Source organism: Hydractinia symbiolongicarpus, chromosome 3 (assembly GCF_029227915.1).
Source record: "Hydractinia symbiolongicarpus strain clone_291-10 chromosome 3, HSymV2.1, whole genome shotgun sequence".
Classification (NCBI taxonomy): Eukaryota; Metazoa; Cnidaria; class Hydrozoa; order Anthoathecata; family Hydractiniidae; genus Hydractinia; species Hydractinia symbiolongicarpus.
Window position 1 is genome coordinate 30,964,715 of NC_079877.1, and position 24,635 is coordinate 30,989,349.

General features: G+C 30.7%; 1 protein-coding gene and 2 non-coding genes across 3 annotated transcripts; 2 read left to right on the forward strand and 1 right to left on the reverse strand.

Annotated features, from left to right (window-relative positions):
- Nucleotides 1-1,396: 1,396 nt before the first annotated feature.
- On the reverse strand, nucleotides 1,397-24,505 carry LOC130636771 (peripheral plasma membrane protein CASK-like). Its single transcript, XM_057446614.1, has 30 exons — nucleotides 24,352-24,505; nucleotides 21,947-22,059; nucleotides 21,559-21,609; nucleotides 19,540-19,594; nucleotides 18,153-18,230; nucleotides 18,005-18,077; nucleotides 17,161-17,347; nucleotides 16,690-16,781; nucleotides 16,478-16,600; nucleotides 16,139-16,219; nucleotides 15,652-15,694; nucleotides 15,493-15,515; nucleotides 15,267-15,305; nucleotides 14,159-14,189; nucleotides 13,639-13,760; nucleotides 12,224-12,304; nucleotides 12,028-12,111; nucleotides 11,467-11,619; nucleotides 8,926-9,004; nucleotides 7,267-7,352; nucleotides 7,104-7,172; nucleotides 6,876-7,007; nucleotides 5,196-5,257; nucleotides 4,482-4,525; nucleotides 4,116-4,193; nucleotides 3,942-4,022; nucleotides 3,772-3,852; nucleotides 3,333-3,535; nucleotides 3,165-3,257; nucleotides 1,397-2,699 (listed from the first exon to the last, which is right to left on the reverse strand). The coding sequence occupies exons 1-30, from the start codon at nucleotides 24,399-24,401 to the stop codon at nucleotides 2,523-2,525; spliced, it is 2,664 nt and encodes an 887-aa protein (XP_057302597.1). The 5' UTR covers nucleotides 24,402-24,505; the 3' UTR covers nucleotides 1,397-2,522.
- On the forward strand, nucleotides 3,656-3,727 carry Trnap-ugg (transfer RNA proline (anticodon UGG)). Its single transcript has one exon. It is a non-coding gene; the product is annotated as a tRNA-Pro (tRNA).
- On the forward strand, nucleotides 4,302-4,431 carry LOC130637058 (U6atac minor spliceosomal RNA). Its single transcript, XR_008982303.1, has one exon. It is a non-coding gene; the product is annotated as a U6atac minor spliceosomal RNA (small nuclear RNA).
- Nucleotides 24,506-24,635: the final 130 nt, after the last annotated feature.

Below are 24,635 nucleotides of genomic sequence, written 5' to 3' on the forward strand. Positions count from 1 at the left end.
GTAACAATAAATGTAGTGATAGCTTGCGTCAGTGATGGTAAGTAAATACCTGCAAATACAGAATGTATAAACGTTCAAAACAAACAATAACTTCCTAAAAAATTTTTTTGACCATCAGGAGCTTATTAATGGATGAAATTACTAAGCGTCCCCCCTGCTTGAGCAAGCTTTTTGATGACTTAACGCACAAATTTTGATATGTTTACGCACTCACTCTGGCTAGGGTTTGTTGCCTGATGTCAAAGCCGCTAATGTTAACTTGACGGCTGCGTTTTAATTATAAAAACACTAGGGACGAGGTTGTTGCACACCTTTTTCGAGGTTCATAGGAGAAATTAAACCGTGAATGTTTTTTTTATAAGCTATCGAAATTCTAAAATGAGGCTTAGGGATGCGGTTAAAGGGGCCACGGAACGCTGTTGGTTTTCGACTTTAGTGACTTCACGAAAGTCGAGCTGATGGCGGCGAAAAACAAAAATGGCTATTTTCCGGCATGTATGTAATTTACAGATTCGAGCATAGATATATCTAGAATTTTTATCTTCTCCAGCCGTGGTCATGTTTTCATCCAGAATGAGTCTCGATGAAATATTTCTTTGTAATATACTTTTCAAAAAAAATATTGAAACAGCGAGCAAAGTGCGCCGGTCTGTTCATTGCGCCAAACGCGTTTGCCAGATTTTTAATATGTGCGCGGGATATGCGGAATGTGAGCATTTTAACCGGTTCGTAGCCCCTTTAAAAAGTACTTTTTCAGGCTGAAAATATGCTTAGGTTATGCAATAACAAAAAAATTATTGCAATATGCTTATGAAAAGATCAGGCTCAAAATATGCTTATTATTTGAAAAAGAAATTTTGCATTTAAATTTTAAACATCAGTAATTACAACTTTAATTTCACTATATTTTGGTTAATTTAGACATAAGAAAAACTGCTTGCGAAAAAAAAGACATCACAACATTTTGTTAGGAAAAAAAATTTATGCTTTTCCACCTTTACTAAACTCAGTGGCAACTCGTGCAGTTTCTCGATAAGCTACTTGCTCCATGGCCAAACTGACGATGCGCTTTGTTGGATATGTCTTTTGCCTAATCATAATTGTGGAGGATTTTATTAAAAGACGACAAGTTGCATCAAATAAGTTCAAATTTAAAACTAATCAATCATTCTCTGATTTGTTTTTAATGTGAACTTATTTTTGATGCAACTTGTCGTCTTTTAATAAAATCCTCCACAATTATGATTAGTTAATTCTTTTTCTACTTTTTTGGGACTGTACGCTGCAGAATGATGCAATCACATTTTTATCGATTTACTGTCTCAAAAATACGCGCGAGCGTAAAAATAGCCGGAATGAGAATCATACTTTGAAGAAAACACCAAGACAACCAAAATATAAAAAATTATATATTTAAGTCTTCTTTGTAAAAAAAATAAACTTTATCCTAGATGTCAACTTACATACTAAGAAATAAACTTTGTCGTGGAAAAGTCATTTACAATACCACGACTATAATAGATTTGTCGTTTCTAAAACATACTTTCAGTACAAGTGCTCCGAGGTACACCACGTGCTCCGAGGTATAGCTACACTCAAAAACTTTTCTAAATTATTCCAAGCGTTTTTCATATATTATATTTATCATATAATTATATATCAATTTATCTTTTATCTTATAGTAATAGAACAAATCTACAAGGACCACTTTGCTGCCTGGCTTTGTAGCAGGGATGTTCGATGCTTAGTGAATGGTTTTTAAGCGTGCAAAAAACGATAATTTTATAAAGTTTGTGAATTTCCATGCACTACTATGATCAAAGGAGCTAAGGAGAGACATTTATTTGAGAGCGCGTTCAACCATTTAGCGGAACATAGCAAATTTCAGTAATATGGAAGACAACAAGTAAATATTTTTTAAATAAGAAAATATAACACAATCTGCTCGTGCATAAATAGAAATATCCATCGTTGGCCATCCAACACACGCACGTGTGGTAAAAAAAAGATAACTCCACCATTCTCGTTCCCAGACTTCTTTGAACAAGGTTTATTTAAAAGAGCTTTGTGGACGAGGATGTATCGAAACAATTCTTTATGAAATCATCTGTACAGAACAGAGGCGATGTCTAATGATTTGTGATATAAATAAATAAAACGCAAAAGTATAAAATATCACATAAAAATATGGATCGTTATAAAAAGTTTTAGCAGAATTTCACAGTATTTAAAATACCGTTAACAAAATATTAAAAAACAAAAAACCGAACAAATAGCAAAAAATATATATATTACATCTTATCAACACTGCGACTAAAACATTTAACGAAGCGCACATTGACACTAAAGTGTTGTAACTTGAACCGCCCATTAGGTTAAATGGACGCTCAATCGCCAGGTGGTTTAACGCCCTGGCTCTTCATTCAAGTAAACTCCAAAAAGCAATGCGTTATGTGTTCAGTTAACACGAAGACCAGGAGACATTTTATGTCTACTGTTGTGCATAAGTAGGTTGGTTATTATCAGTACATCCAAGAAGCTGGAACCCATTCTGAAGAATGTTCTAATTGTTGCATGTGGTTGATCAGATCTTCGACAGTATCTTCAATCGTGTTATTTACAATCGTGTGATCGAACAAATGTTTATACCGATTCTTTAAATCGTTAGATTCGGAAACCAATTTCTGCAAGCTAGCATCCTACAAGAGTGAAAAATAAAAAAAAACTAAGCAATTTGTTTTGGTATAAAACTGTTGCGACATCTTTGGGGACCGCAGAGTAAAAAAAAATACAGAAATTAAGTTGGCCAATTCGAATCATGAAAGAAATCTGATAAAACACTCAAAAAATAATTAATACCCTATTGCCCTGCTTTTATCTGAATTTTTGTCAATTTTGAAACTTTCATTTTAAAAAACGCTTCCGTATAAAGCCCCATGGGCTTTTAAACTGGGTGGGTTTATATACGCCGGTGAAATAGGGTACATCCATCATCAGGGTGATTACATCCACTCCAACAATTTAGGAAAACCGAAAGTCACATTGATATTCTTACTTCAAAATAATTTAACATCAAGTCGTTAGTTTTAACTCCGCCACCTTTAGCAGCAAAATTTAGTAGAGAAAAGAAAATGATAAAGAGACAAGAAACAATTTCTACGTACCATTTTGGTATCGCCGCTATTTGGAAAGGTTGAAGGTGAAGAAACGAATACGAGATATGGTGAGAACTCCTTACAACGGAGAATCTTCAACGCCTAAAACAGAAAATCATTCAACAATTACAGATATAAAGTAACATACACTTTAAATAAAGCCGAAGCTAAACTTACCGGTGTTTCTATGTCTAGAATAGGAATTTTTCCGTCACGAATAACATCTCGCACTGCCGATAACTTTGTGCCGTACAGCGAACCTTCGTGTTGGCCGTACTCTAGAAAATGGTGTTTTGAAATCGACGACAACATATCTTCTTCACTAATAAAATGCCAGCTTTCTCCGTTACGTTCGTCTGATTTGCGACGACGAGACGTGTCTAGATTAATAAGTAACTTATGTGTTAAATAAACAATCAACCTTAAATGTTTTGTGTATACGATGGAGAACTAATTAAATTTTAATATATAAAAACAGAAATTTAAACCTCACCAAGCGTGGCTCAATGGTCTAGTGGTATGATTCTCGCTTTGGGTGCGAGAGGCCCCGGGTTCAAATCCCGGTTGAGCCCGAAGATCTTTTTATTTTTAAAATAAAAATACTAAAAAATCTTACGAGGTATAGGGTAACCATACTTTTCAGGATATCTTGAGATTAAAGAATGTTTAATGTGTCTTCTACCAACTCCATGTGCACCTAAATAATATTCGGAAGTTTGTTTGCGTTGTTTTGCTCCACTGGAGTATAGAAAGGAGAGGATCTTCTTGATTATTGTATGAACTTACCGATTAGAACAAGAGTTTTTCTTTGAAACGTTTTTTGAAAAAATACTTCCTCATAAGTCACCAGATCTAATTTGTCGAAAGCTATATAAAAAATTTGTAAAAAATCTCTTAGCTATAGCTTAGCTAGCTAGCTATCTTTCATGTCGAGAAGTTGATGAACGCCCATAAGCATACCTGTATTTAGTCTTATAGAATATTTTTTGTTCCCACGGGATTTTAACTTCTTTTTTCGCGGCCATATACAAGTTATATCTACCAAAAAAAAATAAAACGCAAAAGTATAAAATAATTCTACCCACAAGTAGAGATTTCGAAATTTCTGACCATGTTATATCACGAGAAAACATAAACTTATGATCTGTGTTGTATGAGCCGAGAGAAGGTTAGCATCTCCCTCGATAAGGACGAGAATAGACCTTGCGTCTATCAACCACAACACATATGGTTAAGGCTATGTCACTTACTTCGTGGCATCTAACCAGTTTTTTATGCAGGTGAGTTCGTATTTTTGTGTTCTGATAACAAAGAATGGAAACTTACTTTCGCCTTTTGCACGCCTTTCTATTGCCATGTTTGCTATTCTTCTAAATTTAACATAGAGTCAATTATAACAGTATATTAACTAGCTGTTGTTATATTTAAATTATTAGGAATTCCTTAGCTATACACAAAGAAAATCTAGCTCAAGATCACTAACAAATTATCAAAGGATTGTTGTAGTTTGTATAGGCAAAACCAACTAAACCCAACATATTTATGCAAAATGATGTAAAAAAGGTTTTTATTACTTTTTTCAAAACTATTGTGCCTATCCTTCAGTTCTTTAAAACAGCGATAAAAAGGTTTCTGTAAAAAGTTCAACAGGCGTAAAAATATAGCTAGCAAATTTATTGCTTGCGACTTGATAAAAAAGTACATAGGTTAGAAATTCAGGTAGACTACAAACTACAAATACAGATACAATCTTTTTGCATAAAATTTTGGCTTCAGGCTAACAATGTAAAACTTTCTTAGTCAAGCTGTTATTTTATTACCAAAGATAAAAAAATGTTTATAGACATTACATTTTAGCTTGGCAGCTCTATCAATGCAAAAAAACATCAACATGAAAAGAAATTCGCACAAGCCTGTGAATTCGAAGTCATAACGCAGAGAGCTAGTAATTTTATCTATTTTTTCTATCACAAACCATGCAAGCTTATCTCTTTGAAAATTTTTAGTTTTTGATAGTTTCCTCAAAAAATTATTTCTTACCTTTCTTGTAGTTCAGGTGAAGGAACAAGACCAGCTATTTGCTTTTCTCCTTCTTTTCGAGCCTAACCACAAAATGCAAAATACTGATTTCATAATTTTATCACTAAAATGCTGAAATAAAATACTTTTGAAATTTTTACTACAATTATTGGGGCATCATTAAAACTTTTCCACAAAGCAAATAAATAAAAAACAACAAGAAATTGCATTTGGTTTGAAATAACACATAATGAAAAAACATTTCATTCAGTCTACATGTTTCTGCAAAGAATATGTCGATATAATACCGATCTAGATATATGTTTTGTATTTAAGGAGGATGGGATAAAATTCAAACCAAATTGTTCATAAACTAATTAGAACATGGTGTGTCACAAGAGAAAGACAAACTAGCCAAAAATAAACCCAGCCTTTGACGTGTTAAGAATTTTAAAAATGCCCTGTGTAAGAGGTCGTTAAACTTTCTGCAAGCTTTAAAAATTTTTTAAACATTTTGATCACTCTGGACAATAGTTTTTTTTTAAAATGTTTTTTGTATGCAAACTATTTTCTCTGCGCGTGAGAGCTTATTTCAAAAGAATATGCAGAAAGAAAGCAAAACTGAATATGTATTTTGTTTGTGTGTGAGAGCATGTGAAAACATAAAATAAAAAAGATAAACTTTACATTTTTCATAATTTCCCTGCATAAAGTTAAAACTTTATATGTTAATACAACACTGTCTAGATAAGACACAATAAATTATATGACACATATATTTTTAGCTACAAATCTTTATTACATGGCGAAATATATATAATGAAAATTGGTTATTTTGTTTGTTTGTTTGCTTGTTCATTTGTTTTGCTGAAAAGAAAAATTTTCCTGCATAAAGTCTACAAATTCTGGCTAGCTATAAAGAACTTTGCAAACAGGAAGAAATATTACGTATTATAACATTAAAATACTTTTAAAGCATGTGTCCCTTCAATTCATCCTAAAATTGTTGGTTTTTAAAATTATTTTTTTACTTCACTTAATTTTTTCTTAAAAAATTTCAGCAACAAAAGGGTCTTTCTTCATCTGAACTAAGGGCCATGCTTCAATAAAAACAGCTAAAGATAAAGGTCATGTTCCTTAACCTTATATCAGGAAAGCACAACATCATCTTTCTGTTTACGCAAGAAAATAGTAGAGAATTTTTTTACTCAGTAAAATAAGCAATTTCAATGACTTGAATCTAGTGTGGTAAAACTTTCCTATAGACCACCACCATCACCGCTACGAAAGGGTAAAGCAACATATCACACTACTTTGTATGTGTAATTTAAAAATTATTGTAAAATCTTCCACCATGTAATTCTGACAAGGAACAAACGTTCCACAACACTTAACATAAAAATCTTCGCTTTTAAATTTAAAAAAAAAAATTTCACACACGCTCTAAGAAAGTTTTCATTGTATCCACATTTTACATGTAAATTATTAGGGGCCAGTGGCCAAATAAGTGTTCAGTGTAATAGTTTTTACACATTAAATAACCAGTGTGCTTAATCGATCATTCAAAGTAACTATCTTTGTCAACCTGCAGTTTTATATTTGTTCATTAAGGTTACGTCTTCCAGCAATTCTTTCATTTTCAATAACAGCATATTTTAATAAAAACTGAAATACTTTAAAAAGAAAAAAAAAAATAATCACCTGCCACCACTCATAATCAGATTTTGAGACAATTTCTATAATGTCACCACATTTAAACGGCATACCAGCTTGTTGGCAGGGAATTATGTGATCGGCCCGTGGATCATAATCAAACAAACATTTCATGTAGAGCTAGAAAGTTTAACATGTAAATAAAATAATTAATGTACTTCCGGTTTATGATAACAAATTGGAACAAAATAATTATTTGACGAAACTCTATCCTACCTTTTTTTGTTCCACTTCTTCACATCGTGCACTTGGAATAATTTTAAATGTGACATCAACGGCATCTCTCTGAAAACAAAAATGGAAGAAAGTTACAAAAATGGAAAAAAGTTAACTTTTAACTTAATCAGGTAAAAATGAACACAAAAAATTGACAGCCTACCAGTAACTGTTGTAATTGCTCAATCGAACGTCCATGCACATTTACACCATTTATCTCTCGGATGACGTCACCAACTTTCAACGTGCCTAAATTTAGAAAGGACACTTATTAAATACTAAGTATACATCTTCAAGGAGTATACATCTTCGAGGTAAGGTGAGCTTATTTAAATCTGCTAATTTTTGAATTACATGTTCAGGAAGATATGTTGGTTTACCCTTTAACTTAATTAAAATTATCTACTATTTCTATCTCTAACTTAGCATATACAGAAAGGTGATGTTATTGTCCTCTTTATATTGTGAAATGTGTTTAAAGTTAGTTAACTGAAGTATTGGGCAATTGCGAAAATTTTTAGTTAATTATATATCTACGCAGCTAGGAGAGGATGTGATGTTTAAATTAATTTGTCAATGTGAGTGCAGGAAGCTTTTCCATTCTTCTTTGCTTCAGAACAAAGATTTTTTTTAAATTGTAAAGTTATAGCTAGCAGTATTCATTTTAGTGCAAGAATTTATCAATATTGCTTTCATTATTCCTTTTCTGGGTATTTCTTGTGTTTTAACTGGAAAATTTGAACACAAATGTTCGTAATTTTTAATTTGATACATATATTTCATGTTGTTTTATGCATCCTTTTTTCAATAATAACACTTTAATCAAAGCACGACTAGAGGTTTTTCTCTTGTCTGAATGTGTATGAAAGTCATGCTTTTTTTTAAAAGAAAAGCCTCTCTGAAATTTTTAATATTCAATGAGATTTTAAAGCATAAAGAAAGTTTTGACAGAAAGTTTTTTTAACTTCGTACAGAAGAATTCCTTAAATCGGATTTAAAAAACCCATACCCTCCCCTGATTTGTATTAGACTTTGCTTTGTTTTGTTTTTATTTTTGCATCCTCTGAGATACTTTTCTAGTTGAATCAAAGTTACCCAGTTCATTTTCATAACTAACAAAAAATTTTGGCAGAGCTTAATGTTGCTTAAGCTTTATTCTTACAGGTTCTATTGTTATTTTTGCATTGCTTGCAGATTTTTTACATTAGAAGACAAAACTCACATGTTGGCTTACTCAGTTGGGCTAATGCAACAATAAAAATCAACTAAATTGTGTTTTTTTCGCACAACTAGTCTTTAGTTATTTACCTACACCAAGAAGCCTAAACACTTCGTTTTCAAAACGATTTTAGCTTTTTGTGTATGTGTGATTTCAAACTAAGCATGTTTTCTTTTTTTATCTCAAAATCGAAATATGGGTTCAGAAGCATATTTCAATTTTAATATTTTAACTTTTTATTTAATACTGTTTCAGTCCTTTTATCTAATGTCTAACACTGAAGGTAGTTACCTCAAAATTCTTGAAAGTGATTAAGACATATTTTAAAATTAAATTATAAAAAAATGTTCTTAAAGCATTTCAAAAATGCGAACAGGTACAAAATCGGATAGTTTCCTCAAAAAATTATTTTCTTTATTTAGTGTTTTGTTTTCGTTGAATTTCCTAAATACGCTAAAACAATTAATTCCATATATGTTTTTGAAACATTAACCCAAGTCAAATAGAAACAGACTCTAATCCAATCTTTGAAGTGAAGCGGTATTCTAAATAAGAAAAGATTTCCTGATTGTTTGCCACATTTTATGTTTGTAAGAAAATTACCTTGTCGATGTATCATACCACCATGAATGATTCTTGCTACAACACATTGTTTTTCTTCGTTTACTTTTAGTGTTATACCCTAAAAAATCAATAAGGAATCAAAGAAATTATTCCCTAGACTGTGAGTCTGTAAAAACAATATTTATGCTTTCTAGAGGAGTAATCATTATATTATGGATTGTTGGTATACGGTACAAGTGGGTTTAAATTTTATTAAAAAGACCAGAATGCCATAAGCGTAAATATCATAAAAAGAACTTTCACAAGACTTTGTAAATAAAGAACTGACAATATTAGATGGCGGTGCACAACAAGAAGTTGTGTAGAGGTTTAGTTACTTATTTTTAAACAAAAAAAGGTAAAAAACACTGGATTAGTATAGCTATCTAAATGTAAATGTATAACAGTTTACTTTGTGACTTCTGTCATATTTGTCATATAGCTGTTTCAGCGCATTATACTTTCTTTTGTTAGCCCTGTTAACTAAGCTTTTTCTGAGGATACTAAAGCTGTATTCAACACCTTGTTTATCAGAACGGCCAATGGTAAAAAAAATAATGCTTGGTCTTTGGGCTCTTCTTTTGTTGAAACTTACTTTTCTCTATATTTTTAATGTTTACATATCTGAAACTGTAAATCCCTTCTGTACGTCTCTCTCTGTTGAGTAGATGTTAACTTGAACTGAATATTTCAAAAAAACTTAGCCTAGTTAACTTAACTACGCTTTCTTTAGTTTGAGGATATTCAAATTAAGAACTCTTTGGACTTCATGATAGTAAGAAAAATCAAGCTATGTCTCTTGGGTAAAAAAAATCTAACTATTTTAATTTTGGGCCAAAGTCGTCACACAAATTTGGTGAAGTACATTTAGAATGTTTTGTGCACCTACTTATATCCCCCCACCTATATGAAGTAGACAATCATGTCATTACACAAAGTTATAATTCGTATAGGTATAGCCTGGGTATAGATACATACTCTCAACACCTTTTTATCATTAGCCCTGGTCATGGGAATATTTGAATTTAAAAAATTCAACCTGTGTCCTGGGATCATATGTCCCACTTTGCCTGTATGCCATGAATTGTTATTGATCTATTTTCATTTCCAATGGGAAATTTAAATTTGACATATTCAGATGGCAAAAGTGTTTTTCTCAACAAGTTATTTTTGGGAAACTTCACTGTTATACACTTTGTCACTCATAGAAAGGCTAAATAGAAAGAACAATTGCAAGGCTGAAATTTCACTGAAATCTATTTTTACTGAAAAAACAAACAACTTAACAGTGGCAGAAATTTATCCAGAATTAATTCTAATTTTGAAAAAGTTGTCCTATAATTTCATATTTTTAAGGGGGTGTTTTCATATTTTGAAGGGGGTGTTGGAAGAAGTGTTACTTGCAGGATAGGTTCTGCTTGGAAAAAGTTTAGAGAGTTACTTCCTTTATTGACTAGCAGAGTCCTGAGGTAAAAGGTAGGTTGTATGAGGCCTGTGTAAGAAGTGTTATGTTGTACGGTAGTGAGACATGGGCAGTGAAGCAGGAAGATCTTGACCGTTTAGAAAGGAATGATATGAGAATGGTTAGGTGGATGTGTAATGCCAGTCTGAGAGACAGAAAGAGTTCAGATGAGCTAAGAAGCAGGCTAAGTCTCTGTAGAATTAAAGATGTTATCCAGATAAGAAGATTGAATTGGCTGGGGCACTTGGAAAGAATGGAGGAGGATAATTGGGTAAGAAAGTGTAGAGACTTGATAGTTCCTGGGGCAAAGCCCAGAGGCAGACCGAGAAATACTTGGCAGGAGGTTATAAGGACAGACTTGATACAGAGGAAGTTGAGTTTAGATCTAACACAGTCTAGATCAGATTGGAAGAGGGTCATTAATATACCCCGTCCAACCCATGCTAGCATGGAAAACGGACGTTAAGCCGAGAATGATGATGATGATGATGATGATGATGATGATAATGTAATGCTTACTTCTTGGCCTGTAAGTGACCTTGCTACTTTATTTTAGAGTGCTGAAATAAGTAAATACCAGAAAGCTTCACGCCAGACCTTACTTAGGTTTCTGCATTTGTTATTTTTGTCTACCCAACAGGTTTTTTAAAAAGTTTATTTTAATTATTTATCCTTTTTTATAGATTTCTACAAAACTTTTATGGCTGTGCATGAGAAGTAATTTATGAAACCATGTTTTAGAGCAATTGGCTAAATAGATTGAAAGAAACCAATTTTAAAGTTGCAATTTCATGATATATAAATTCCTGTAATTAAGATTTTGTTCTTTTCGTATTTTTCACTTAAAAAGTTAAAGGTTTGATTTTTTATCTTCTTGTTGTTAGACTTTTTTGCATACCTTTGTTACTGTTTGATCAATTTTTAGACAATGCTCAGTGCATGTTTGAATTTCAATTGTATGAAAATACTCATGAAAAAGCCTAAAACTTCCTTGTATTTATGAACACGTCCCTCAGTGAGTAAATTGCATACAAAGCAAAAACAACAAAGAAATAATAGGCATCAACACCAAAACTCACCATGGGTTCACTATTGTTTTTTGTAAATTGAACAAGTCGCACTCTAGTTAAATTTCCAGTAAATCCTTCAGGTATGCTTGGTTTATATTCCTCATATATGTTGTTTTTTCCTTGTAATTCTTTTATGATATCATCATGACTTTGAATTACTGCCTAACACAAAGAAATACTTTTTACTGTATGGAAATTATGAATGAACAGTGTCAATAACAAAATTTATTTAAGTTTATTTAAAAGCAAAAAAAAAAGGGATTTGTGAAAGACACACTATGTATACCATCAGGGGAAAAACATTTTTGCAAGGTCTGATCTCTCGAGTGGAAGAAGGTGTAGAATTTACAGGATTTTTTTACAAACTAAAAAAAAATTTAAGCATGACCGTAATTTCCCAGACGCACATGAAGCAACTTAAGTTTCCAAGTGAAAAGAAGTTTTAAAGTAAAAAAAATCAAGTAAAATGGCATTCTTTCTTACTGCAAAAAATTATTTTAGCAAACTACAGAACACACAAAGCAATACAAAGCTAAATAAAAAGTGAATAAAAAGAAAAATAGTTTTTACCATAACGTGTGGATTGCTTAAAAGTACTTTTAGTTCAAGACAAGTGCTGTCCAACTCTTTTAAAGAGCTCAACAACAGTTCAACCTAAAACCAAAAGCTTGAAAATGTAGCAAGTTTTAAACAAATAGTTGTTAGGCTAATTTAGGAACAGATTTGGATGGCCAGAAACTAATTTAATAAAGCAATCAAAACAAACCTCATAATGAGCTTCTACAGCATTTGACTCTGCTTTTTTGATATCCAAATTGCTTGATGCTTTTTGTGATAATGAATGAATCTAAATACATAGCAGAAGAGTGTTTGTCACAGCAGTACTTATTAAATATTTCATATGTACACCTTAACCAAGACATTTATTAAGTTGTATACTGTATTAAACATTAATCTAGCTCAAAATGCCTGAAAAAGGGAAGTAACGAATAATACTTGCAGAAGAAATTTTACATTCTAAAAATATTTCGACTTGTCAGTCCAGCTTTTTCTATTTCGATAAGATTGTTTATCACGTCATGGACCTGAAGATTTCGATATGATAAACAATCATATCGATATTTTACATTGCGTACTTAGTCCATATCTATATACTTCGCAGAAGAATAAGAATGTACAGTGGACATACTCAACAACTTCTTTTATTTACTTTTATACAAAAAACAACTCCAAAAAAGTTTTAAGAAATGTTTACCCGTACAAAACTTTCAACAGTAGCCATCTCAATACATGCCCTAGCACATTAAGCTCTTTTCTTATCGTCAGAACAAGCAAACTCTATTTTTCCAACTTGTCACAAAAACATTTAACAAACTGTTATGAGATACAGGAGACTGAATGGCTGTTTTTTTAAAACAATGACCATTCCATTTGTAAACAACACTTCCTTGTTAGTGCGAAAGATCTTATATCAATAAACATACTGTGGTTAACAACTTTTGAACAAGCTAATCAAACTTGTTTTGACAAAACAAAAAGATGTATGAGAAAGATTGTTATTTAACACTCTTAGATTCTTGTCACAGTCATCTTCGACAGGTATAACAATAACTAGTGTGTATTACCAGCTTTTTGAAAATATAATGTATTGTAAAGCTAACATGATTTTTTTTAACATATGCGCATGTGACATATCTTAATTTTTATATACATCCTTAAAAGATAAGTAAAAACATCAGTCTTAAAATAATTGATGTATTAAAAAGAAAAACGTAGATATTTTGTTAAAAAGTTTTTAACTTTGTTGCTGATTTTATCTTAAAATATATTTAGAACCATTATATGTCTAGACACAAAAGAGCTTTCTCATAATGTACTTGAATATACTTAATGGATTTTTACTTTTTGCTTTAAGAGTTCAAAATTGCATCTGTTTTTAGAAGTTCTTATTTCTTCCCAAATATGAACACGTTAGCCTTTAAGCAGACATCTTACAAATAAAGAGATTTTGTTGTGTTTCTCAAAAAATAGCATGTCTTTTTAAACAAAGAATATGACTTTGTTGAGTATCTTAAGGACAAGCTGGGATAGAGTCCTTTTACATAAACATTACTTATTAATATTTCCTTATCCTTACACATGTTGAGCCGTTCGCAAATTTTTAAGTGACATAAGATTTACCTCTAATATTGCTTGAAGCCTTCTGTTTTCAAACAAACATTGTAGGAAATGAATGTCTGGCTTGGCTGCATTTGTCAGATCACCGATATGGTCCAAAGCATCTATTAACTGCAATACAACACCTAAAACATAACATGATGAATCAAAACCCTTTACCCTACATGTAAATGTCCTTGAGTTGTAAGTGCACTTTAACTTTTATAACGATATGGTTGCTCTAGTAAAATAGCAGTTGCGCTATATTTATATAATATATAGCAACTGGTATGTAACTGGTAAAAATGGTATTTATTGGCCGATAAAAAAGCTGCATGAGAAAAATTTGTGTTTTTTTATTCTCTTTGATAGACGCTTTGCACCTTTGTATGTGCGTAATTGGCTAAACAGGATTAATAATGTTAACAATACAAACTGCCCAATCACAACAGACGCATCTTGTATAGCCTCATATTTCTGCATTACAGTAGTCTCAATTGCTACTAAAGTTACATACATGATCTTTTTTAAAAATAAAGATTACCTGCACCAGAAGCTGTGTCATTTTTTCTTGCCTAAAAATAATAAAACCTTATTATATCATGAAAGCATAAAGGATAGCATTTTCTACTATAGTTACTATAGTTATTTAAGCAGAAATCGATTTCCTCTGTAATTCAATTTCCTTAAGTGTGTAATAAAATTTACAAAGTAATATGCTGGCTGCGGCAGACAAGAGATTCAATCTGTAAACTACTATAGAAAAAGAAAAAAGTGCATGGTAATGGTATCAATGAAACAGAATATTATAATTTGAAAAATTGTCACAGTAGAGAAGTGAAGATATCTCATGCTGTTTATGATTAACAGGAATACTTTTTAAAAATAAAAATGTTTTGTAATAAATTATTGATTAAACATTAACTCTTTCCTTTACTTTTACAGATGCAAAGTTTCGTTTACAAAAACCTCATATTTTAATACAACTTTATATTTTAATGTATAACATGTTATTAAGTTGATTACATTCATTCTTTTCATATTTTCCTTGTCCTTCATCTTTAAATGTTCCAACTGGGTCTTATTTTGAATTTTGCTCACTGTCTGAGAAATATACTACTTAACATACTTGAGTATCTCTTGCGAGAGAGAAAAACAATGTTGTCAAAAGTAGAATTCATCCAGTTTTTTTCACTAAGCACAAGAGCTGCTTTTCAGCATAAAAAATCTCTAAACCAGTTGTAACTTTGTCAAAATTTACATGCCTGAACAAAAACAAGCTTGAACTCTTTGTGTTATGGAAAATGGAGCCAAATAGAAATGAACCTTTTAATATTGAGGGCAGTACATTTTTCTATTTATAGGGTAGCCTGTTAATGTAACAAACATTAGCTGGCCTGACTTATTCATGTGAAAATTTCTTATTACAACAACAAATACTTTACAGCTGAATTTTATACAATAAAAATTCTAACTTTCCCTTGGCTTTTTGACCCAGTTTTAATATTCCCTGACTTTTACAGGTTTTTCACAACCCTGACCACCATGCATTTGTAGCAACATATTACATACGTCTGAGTACAGAAACCAACTTGAACTGCTGAAGAAATACAGCATGGAAGGGCAAATTAAAGAGACAGCAAATTACTCACATAGTGGTGTAAGGAACTGTATGATGATGTTGCACTGATCTGTTAAAAAAAATATTTGGCTTAAGTGAAGAAATCAAAACAAATAAATAAAGAGCCAGAGATGCTGAAATAAAAAGAAAACAAGAGTGGTTTTGCAAATTTGAAAAACTTTTTTATAAGATCTTTAGCATGAAATACATGACAAGTAAAATGTATAGTAAACAGAAGAACTATTAAAAAATGATACCTGCATTTTATCAGCTCGGCTACCTAAAATTAAAGTCGTTAAAAATTACAAAGATGGTTTAAACAACAAAATGCTAAGAGATCATTAAAAAACTGATCTGTCAAATGCTTGATATTATTGAAATACATTTTGTCTATTAAAAAGAAATTATCCACACACCTGCTTGTAGAGACCTGCTTGCCATTGTAGCAATGACAGCACCCTAAAGATAAAAAAAAATTAAATTCCATAAATACGTATCTTAAAGAAATTTTCCTGCAACTTATTTTTGCATATGAGTCCCAAAATGCTTTATTTTTAAAGAATAAATGTAGGTGACTAGATTCTTCTGAAATTTGAAGAATTAATTTTGGGCATGCTGCAGAATTTTAATAGAGGCGAAATCTGTATTTTGACTAACATATCCTTCGGAAATAGGGGGATTTTGAAACAAGCAATGGCTTAGGTCCTAAAGGAAATCAAAATACAAAAATTTTTAAATAAAAATTACTGGCAATACAAGAAATGTAAAATAATGTGGAAGAAAAAATTCTGCAAAAGTGAGTTCCACAAAATTACTTTCACAGATAATTTGTACCCTTAAGATAAGCAAAAGTCTTTTTTGACAAGTTGAGTCAGTTTATTGCTACAACAACTAATCATGTACCTTTAGTTTCCTTCTTGCATTAAATTTTTTTAATTCGTGTATAGATTCAGATAGGTGCATTTTACCAACATTATCTCTTTCCTAAAATAAAAATTATTAATAACAGTACATCCAACAGAAATACGTTGTATGGCAATATTAGTGATTAAAATTACTGCTTGAGTTATGAGTAGAAATAAGAATTTTTTGTGATACTTTGTTCATTATATAACAGATTAAAGTAAGTACACAAAAAACATGCTGAAATGTTAAACAACAAACCACAAAGAATTAAGCTACATAAATATAAATGAACTGTCAGAGTATAGAGGCAATTAAATTTTAGAAAACAATCTGTACCGTCAGCCATGCATGTTCAAGAGCTTCAGTGGCAGTTATACGTTCATTCGGGTCATACTCTAACATTCGCTTTACCAACTCTTTTGCAGAAGATGAAATATAATCCCATGTTTTTGAAGACATCTAGACGTTTCCGTTTTTAAATCAGTTTGAAAACTAGTTCAAAAGAATTACATAAAAAAAGGCAAAAATCATATGATATAAATACTCACGGAAATGTTGCCTTCAGCAATCAGCTCAAATAGAGTGTCTCCAATTCCATGAAATGGAAAGGTACCTCCCAAAAGGATGTATAATATCACACCTACGTATAATGTATAATAAATGTTGTTTTGTCAAAAAATTATTTAATAAATTTTTAAAAAAGGGTATTGCAACAATGGAGTAAAATAACTAAAACATATACATAGAACTATAATGATGAAAATCACACTATTTTAGCTTAAAAAGCGACGAAGGAAAAGAATATTTACAAATGTATAAATCCTAAATGACTTCAAATTAGTTATATGTATCATTGTCTTTTATGTCACATATTACATTGCAAAGAAACTTGTAGAAACTAGATTAAACAGCAGTGTAATAAAAATTCCACCATTACCATCTGTAAGCATATTTTTGCTATTAACTGCATGCCCAAATAAACATTAAAGAAATTACACAATAAAAATGTGAAAACTTACCACATCCCCAAATATCTACTGGAAATCCGTATGGTTGCCTGTTTACAACTTCTGGTGCCATGAAATGAGGAGTGCCGATACGACCACTTTTAATGTAACCACATTCAGGCATTTCAATAGCTATTCCAAAGTCTCCAATCTTGACAGGAGCTGCTTCATCTTGTGATGCAAGCATTACATTGTGTGGCTATGTAAAAAGTGACAATATTTTATTTTGAACACTATTTACAAGCAATGCAAAAAGTAATCCAGGGTTCGAATTAGAAAAGTTAAGTCGGTTCGCAAAAATTTTGGCACTCTGTAACGAAGAAAACCATAACGAAGAAAATATAGATGTGGCCTGGGAACAGCGTAGATCAATTATCATTGGCTTATTCTTTAAAAGCTACTTGTTTTTCAGTACTGTCCAGATGAAAGCGTGCATGTATGCTCAACTTGCAAAAATATTTGCTTTCATGCAAAAAAAAAATAGAAGTTCATTGTGTTAATTTTTAAACCACGATCTATTCCTTTTCTATCGGCGTTCTTCGTTCTTAAATTTTTAAAACGCGATTTAAAAAATCATTCCTATCGCCGCTTTTCGTTCTTAAACTTAAAAAACTTAAAAACTTAAAAAAAAAATAAACTTAAAAATGTGATATAATGAAGCTTTTTTATCGGCGTTTTTCGTTCTTAAATATTTAAAACGCGATCTGAAAAAGCATTTTTATTGCCGCCTAAAAATATTCGATTCGCAATTTTATCATTTTCTTCGCAATGTGATTCGCAAAAATGTCATTTCGATTCACGAATTGCGAACTGCTAATTCGAACCCTGTAATTGTGCTTGATAAGGTTTAACATACCTTCATGTCCCTATGCACGATACCACACTCATGAATCATGGCCAATCCTTCCAAAACTTGTCGAACATAATGGCTACAATAAAAACACAAGAGGACTGTATGATGGAAGTAATTACATTAGTGATGAAAATATGTGAAACTCACTTACCTAGCCACAGCTTCACTGTAAACGAATCCAGCATTTACTTTATTTACAATTTCATAACATAGATCCAAGCCACTTAATCTTAAAAAAAAAACAGATTACAGGATAATAAAGTATATAAAAGTTAAACAAAGGACAACATTGTTTTTTTCTGAAAAAAGTTGACGAAATTCTTTACTAGACAATAAATACATGGAAATTACCATACATATATTTGATATGCCAATCATATTACATCGATAATGCAGTGTATCATTGCTTTTGTGTAACACACCTTTCCCGAATTTCATAATTTATAATAATTATGATGTCATTCAAAATTTTATAATGGTTCTATGCGCTTCAAATAAGGATATTCAGATAGAATATCAAATTATCATGACAAAACTCTGCTAAGGGTTTGACCATAACTTTCAGTTCGCAATTGAAGCACTTAACGAACAGAAATATTTACGAAATTAGGTAATTGTTCTACCTTTTGCTACGGAACTTAGGGATAAGAATTATTTTTAATATCAACCTCTTTAATTGAGTTTGACATAATTAGAAAATTCGGGAAAGGTCTATTGCTGGCTAAATTAACCTTGGTGTACATCTATTTTATTCTCTCCTCCTCTCTGTCTCGTTTTTTGTTTTATTGTGTTGACATTTTAAAATTTCTAACTCTCACCATCAGACTACTCGTAAGAATGGTTTAATTGAGATATTTTCTACTCACTTATATGAGAATGCTAAAATTATTTTGCTTATCTTTAAATGTAATCATGGTGTGCTCAGTAAATGAATTACAGGAATGGAGAGGAAATATATCCTTTTCTATAAAAACCTAGTTTATCAAAACATTAAGGTATGGGCCAAAATTGAGAAAACATTAAGAACATTCTAAACCTGAATTCCTTCTTAGATTGTAAGAACAAAATAATGCATTAAATAATTTTTCCTTTATACTCCATTTATGCACATAATTTTTCACAATATGATCACTTCAACAATATCTACTTATTCTAATGTGCTCAAAGTGATTGCAAAGATATAAACAGAATAGAAAAACATTCAAAACAAAATAAGAAATCTCCTCAGGATTGTGGAATATTGCATGTGTAAGCCAACAAAACATAAAGCAATTTCATTGTGTGAAAAAGAATTGAACAATAGATTGCAAGGTAAAAAGTTAAATTATGTAAGGTTACTATTATTATTGCGTACACAGTTATATCAACATGTGCATTTTATAATGTGGGCATTTCAATTGAAGGTGGGCACTTCAATTGAAGGTGCCTTCCCTTGAATTAAAAGAGGAATTCATGTGTGGTAGATAGGCATGCTTCGAAAAAAATAAACCGACTGGCAAACAATATTTTCTATAGCAATATTAACAAGACAAACTTACAATTCACTGATAATGTATACTTCATTTTCCACTTTAAAACTTTCGTACACTTCAACTAAAAAACATAATACCAGCTAGTGTGAGCTGAAGTAACACATTAAAAAATAATTTTTTGAGGAAACTAAGCTAACAACCAGTTAAAAAAGAACACCTTTCACACATGACCGAGATTGGAACTTTCCTTCCTTTCTTATGTAAGGATTATTTCCCTTGTGTTGTAGCTTGCCCTAAATCATTTGTTTAAGATTTTACAAATCTTTTTGTGCACAATGGTTTACTGCACAATAATTTTCGAACACTTCTTGCAGATAATAAATACAAAAATAGCTTGAAGAAGTATTGTACATTTCAAAATTAGGTTATAAAGTTTATTAAAGTTTATAGAATAATAATTTTGTACAATAGTAGTAGTAGTAGTAGTAGTAGTATTTGTTTTCCATATATAGATAGTATACAAGGTAATAACTAACTAAAATTTACAAATGGAGGGAGACCTCCCAATAGTAAAACTAATCAAAGGAGAGGCCACCGAGATAAAGAACTACAAAAAACAAGTAAAAAAATTCATGTTGAAAGAAAATAAATAAAGATTGACAGAAGAATTAGAAAAATATAAGTAAAGTTGTTTTATTTTGACAAATCAAGTAAAATATTGATCTGTAAGAAAACAGAAATATAACGTTTTCAACTTATTAATAGAAAAGGTGTTTAGGCGTGTGTCAGGATAATGTTTCTGAAAGCTGTTTCAATGAATTATTGATTGATATACAATAGAATTTATACCATATGTCGAAGTATGACATTGAGGTTTCATGAAGTAGCCAGTTGCCCTTCCTCTGGTTACATGTTCCACAGGGTAATAATGAAGATCAAATGTGTTGATTATCCTTAAGGAAGTAAGTTGCTTGGAGATTTGAAAGATCAAAAGAACATTGCGGAATTTTATAAGATCAGAAATTTTAAGAATATTAAGTTTGAAGAATAAAGAGTTGAGTGATCACTAAATTTGAAAAAGGTGAGAAGTCTGATACAGTGCTTTTGAAAGAGAAGAATTCTATTAGTGGAATTTAAGTTTTGACCCCAAACTTGACAAGCATAGTTCAAGTGTGAGAGAAATAGTGTATGGAAGACAGGTAATAAGGGTTTACGAGTTAAGAAGTGTCTTAGTTTAGCAATAAATATTTAGCAATAAATATAGTTGACTGGTGTTCATCTCTCCTAGATTTAAAAGCTTCACACAACCAAATGTTGATGCAGCAGATCTGTGCAAAAATTGGATGTGCATGAAAATCTAGGGTATTTAAAATTCATAGGCACAGATGTTGTAAGAGTCTAAGTCAAGTTTATCTTCCATAAATAAAATGAAAACACAAAGGCCTATTAACATATGTCATAAAATAAAGAGCGTGATGAAATATGCACCCCATTGATGGAGCAAAATGTTCATGGACTGCCACATATTCCCAGTGGACTGACAGAGCGAATGAAAATGCACTTGTAAACAGAGAGTAGTAATTTGAAAATCGTATTTAAATAATGAAACAGCATAACCCGTATGTTGTGTGTGGTATATGGTTATTTATCAGGGTATTAATTATATATAGATGTTTAAGTTGAAAAAACGCTTAATAACATAATGCAGATAGAATTGTGGTTGGATGGTCTATACTGCAAATGCTATCTATGTGCTACTTGTGTATCGTGTTTAGGTTATATAAACTAAATTTTTTTTCTAAATTATACTCTGCCTTAATTAGCTTTGTAGATTGATCATCTTTCCTCACAGAAATTTTATCTCACATAGTTAATGATAGTTGATCAATCATTTCTGGCAGGGATATAGTTTACTTAATTTTTTTTTTATTAAAACGTCAATCAATGTATATTTCATTGACTCTCAATAAAGTTATCTTATCTTATCAATGATCTGTTTAGTTTGTACATACTTTTACTGATAAAAGTATTTGGCAAATAACACACAGGTTTTTTAAAAATAACCACTAAAAAGCATTCCCTTACCTATATGTGGATGGCTTAATCTTCTACATATTCGAACTTCTCTTTCAATATCTATAAGTTAGTTAGGAAAAACAACAAACAAATTTTTGATTATACCATCAAATATTTTTACCCTGTATTTTTGGGGTCTTGGTCAGGAGTTAGCATATTTTTTTAAACCTTCATATTATTATTTTTTATTTTATTAACTTAAAATCAGGTTTCAATCCAAGATACATAATTAGCTTTTAAAATTCTTTACTTTGTATACTAAAGCAAGAACAACATAAGAGTACAGGTGATAATCAATGTTGTTCAAGTTGAATACTGCACTTCAACAATAAAAAAGAAAATTCATAGTTAAATTTAAAAACAAACAAAATTGACTAAAACCATTATCTAAACAAACCTTCTTCTGTGAGGTTAGTTGACACAGCCAGTTGGTATAAGTTCACAATCTTGACAGCATACTCTTGTTGATCTCGCAAGTCAATACACCTCTTACTGACACAGAATGCTCCACTATGGAAAAGCAGCAGAGTTGATTAGGATAGTATATATTGACTAGTTGACTGGCACTTGGAAGTACTCGTTTGATTAGGTGGGACAACTGAAGACTGCTATCAAGTTGACATTCAACTAATAAGAAAGGCTCAGTGTGTATGTGAAAAATATTAATCACAGCAACAGATGTATGATATATAATATAGTTTTTGTCTTTTTTTCATATTTTAAAGTGGCCACTTGTTGCTTAGTGCAAAGATTAAAAAAATATTATTTGAATGTAATATTTAATTACAACATTTTTACATAGTTTTAACACACAGCAATTTATATGTAAGTCTTAGCCAATGGGAAATGACACATACAGTAGTTATTATAAAGCAACATGTTTTTTCTTTAAAATAAAAAGCAAATAGTATTAAAGGAAACCAGAGGTATAAAATGATGTTGGACTTATATTTTAGAATGCTTTTTCTTTGTTAAGACATTCACATTTAAAGCATTTGACTTAATTATGTTGCATAAATTATGATGTCATATTTAAGTAATACCAAATTTTGACATTTTCTGTCATCTGTAATTTTAAACCTGTTAAGGGGTGCATTTAAACTTTATCAGTGCATAGATATTATAAAGATGAATTGATTAACATGAATTTTTTTGCAAAAATCACTGTATATATCCTTGTTTTATGTTGTTAAAGCAATTTTTACCACAATAAAATAATAATAAAATTAGACCAACTAAGCAAATTGAATTGATTTTAAGAATACTTTTTAGAAAAGGACAATAATCAGAGATTTATTTCTTTTCGTTTTACTTGGGAAATCTTCTTGTATTTTGAGATACAAATTTTAAGATTTCACTAATAACAGCTTTAATTCTCCCATACATTTCAAAACATATATTTGAATATAATGTTTACATAGCAAAATTAAAACTAAACATCGTTTTTCAGTTTGATATTTTCAATGCACACAAAACTCTAGTTGCTAACTCCTATGTAATCAAATTATACTATTGAAAAAAAACTTCTATACATTTTTGTGTTGTCCCAAAATTAGTTTTTTTTTAAATATTTATTTATTTTAGGTTATAAACAATTTATACCATAAATATGGTTGTGGTATCCTTGCACATGGAAATGAAATTTGTACACAAAATTAATCTTTGAAAATACATAATATATACTGTAACAACTAGAAAAACGGAACCATGAACTACATATTTTTTTATAGAGAAGGAAAAAAAAACTGGCTTTTATTTTTTTTAAACAAGGATCAAATGTTGACATACTGTGAAAAACTTTTTTTTATTTTTATAATTTTCCAAGTTATGGCATTTACATATTTCTAACTTAGAAAAACCTAATAAAAAATGTATAAGTTATCCCTATACAGTCTTCTTGGGAAATAAAAAAATGAATAGGAAGCAGAACAGGAAAAGCTCCTTCATCAAGGTCAAGATTACATGAAGATAAAAGGAATATCCTGTCTACTTAACATGTAATAAGATAAATTACTCTTAAGACAACATACCATTTAAAACCCATATCAACCTTAATAAATAGATCACTGCTTTTTAAAATGGCTTTTGTTGACACAGCTTATAATAGCTTATACTTCATTAATCTTAATCCAAAGTTCTAATACATGATTTTTTCAAATTACTTGTATCTGCATAAATGTAATTGTTTGACATGTTCATAGCTTCTTAAAGGAATAAGTTTATTAGCAGTAACCCAACTGTAATGGTAGAGCTATGGCTGTTATGTACAGGAAGTGACCTTGTAATGTAACAACTTGTCAAAAAGAAAGAAAAAAAAATTGTAATAAAAAGAATTGTATCAGCTTTAATACCTTCATTGAAAAATAAATTGTGTACTCTGGAAAAAAATTCATACAGGAACATATTTTTATTAGAAGTAGAAACATTATATACATCAATACTTATACTCAAAACTATAAGTCCAAAATTTTTTGACACTAAACTAGAGCCAATTTTTTCTACACTATTACACCTTCTGTCACTGGAGATTTTTTATTGAATAATTAGGCTAGATGTCCTTACCACACGTGCTTATTGGTTTTGTGCTGCCAATGTTTAGGTTTTATATTTTCACATAGAGATTTTAAAAAAGTGTTGTATTGTAGTTTTAACATTTAAATTATATAATGTAAAACTGCCATGTCATTTCATCTGAAAGGTTAAACACATATAGATAATAAACGTGGCAAGGTTTGGTAAGGATGTCACCCCCTACATAAAATCAAATTTAAACACATCCTCAACATCAATGAAAAAACTTACCGTCCTATTTCATCAGCTAGAGTAAAATATGATGGTAGTCCTGCTTCCATCTTTACATTTATAAAAATGTTTAGTTTGTTATCTAGTTATATGCTTTGTATATACATATATATATATATTGACACTGAAAACAAACACATTTGATTGGCACATCTGCTTTATAGCTACAGCTATCTACAACACTTCAAAGCTAGCTTGCTATAGCAAACATTATAAACACTTATTTTGGTAATTTGATAATGCATTAAAAATTAAAAAAAATTATTTTTATAATTTAGGGACAA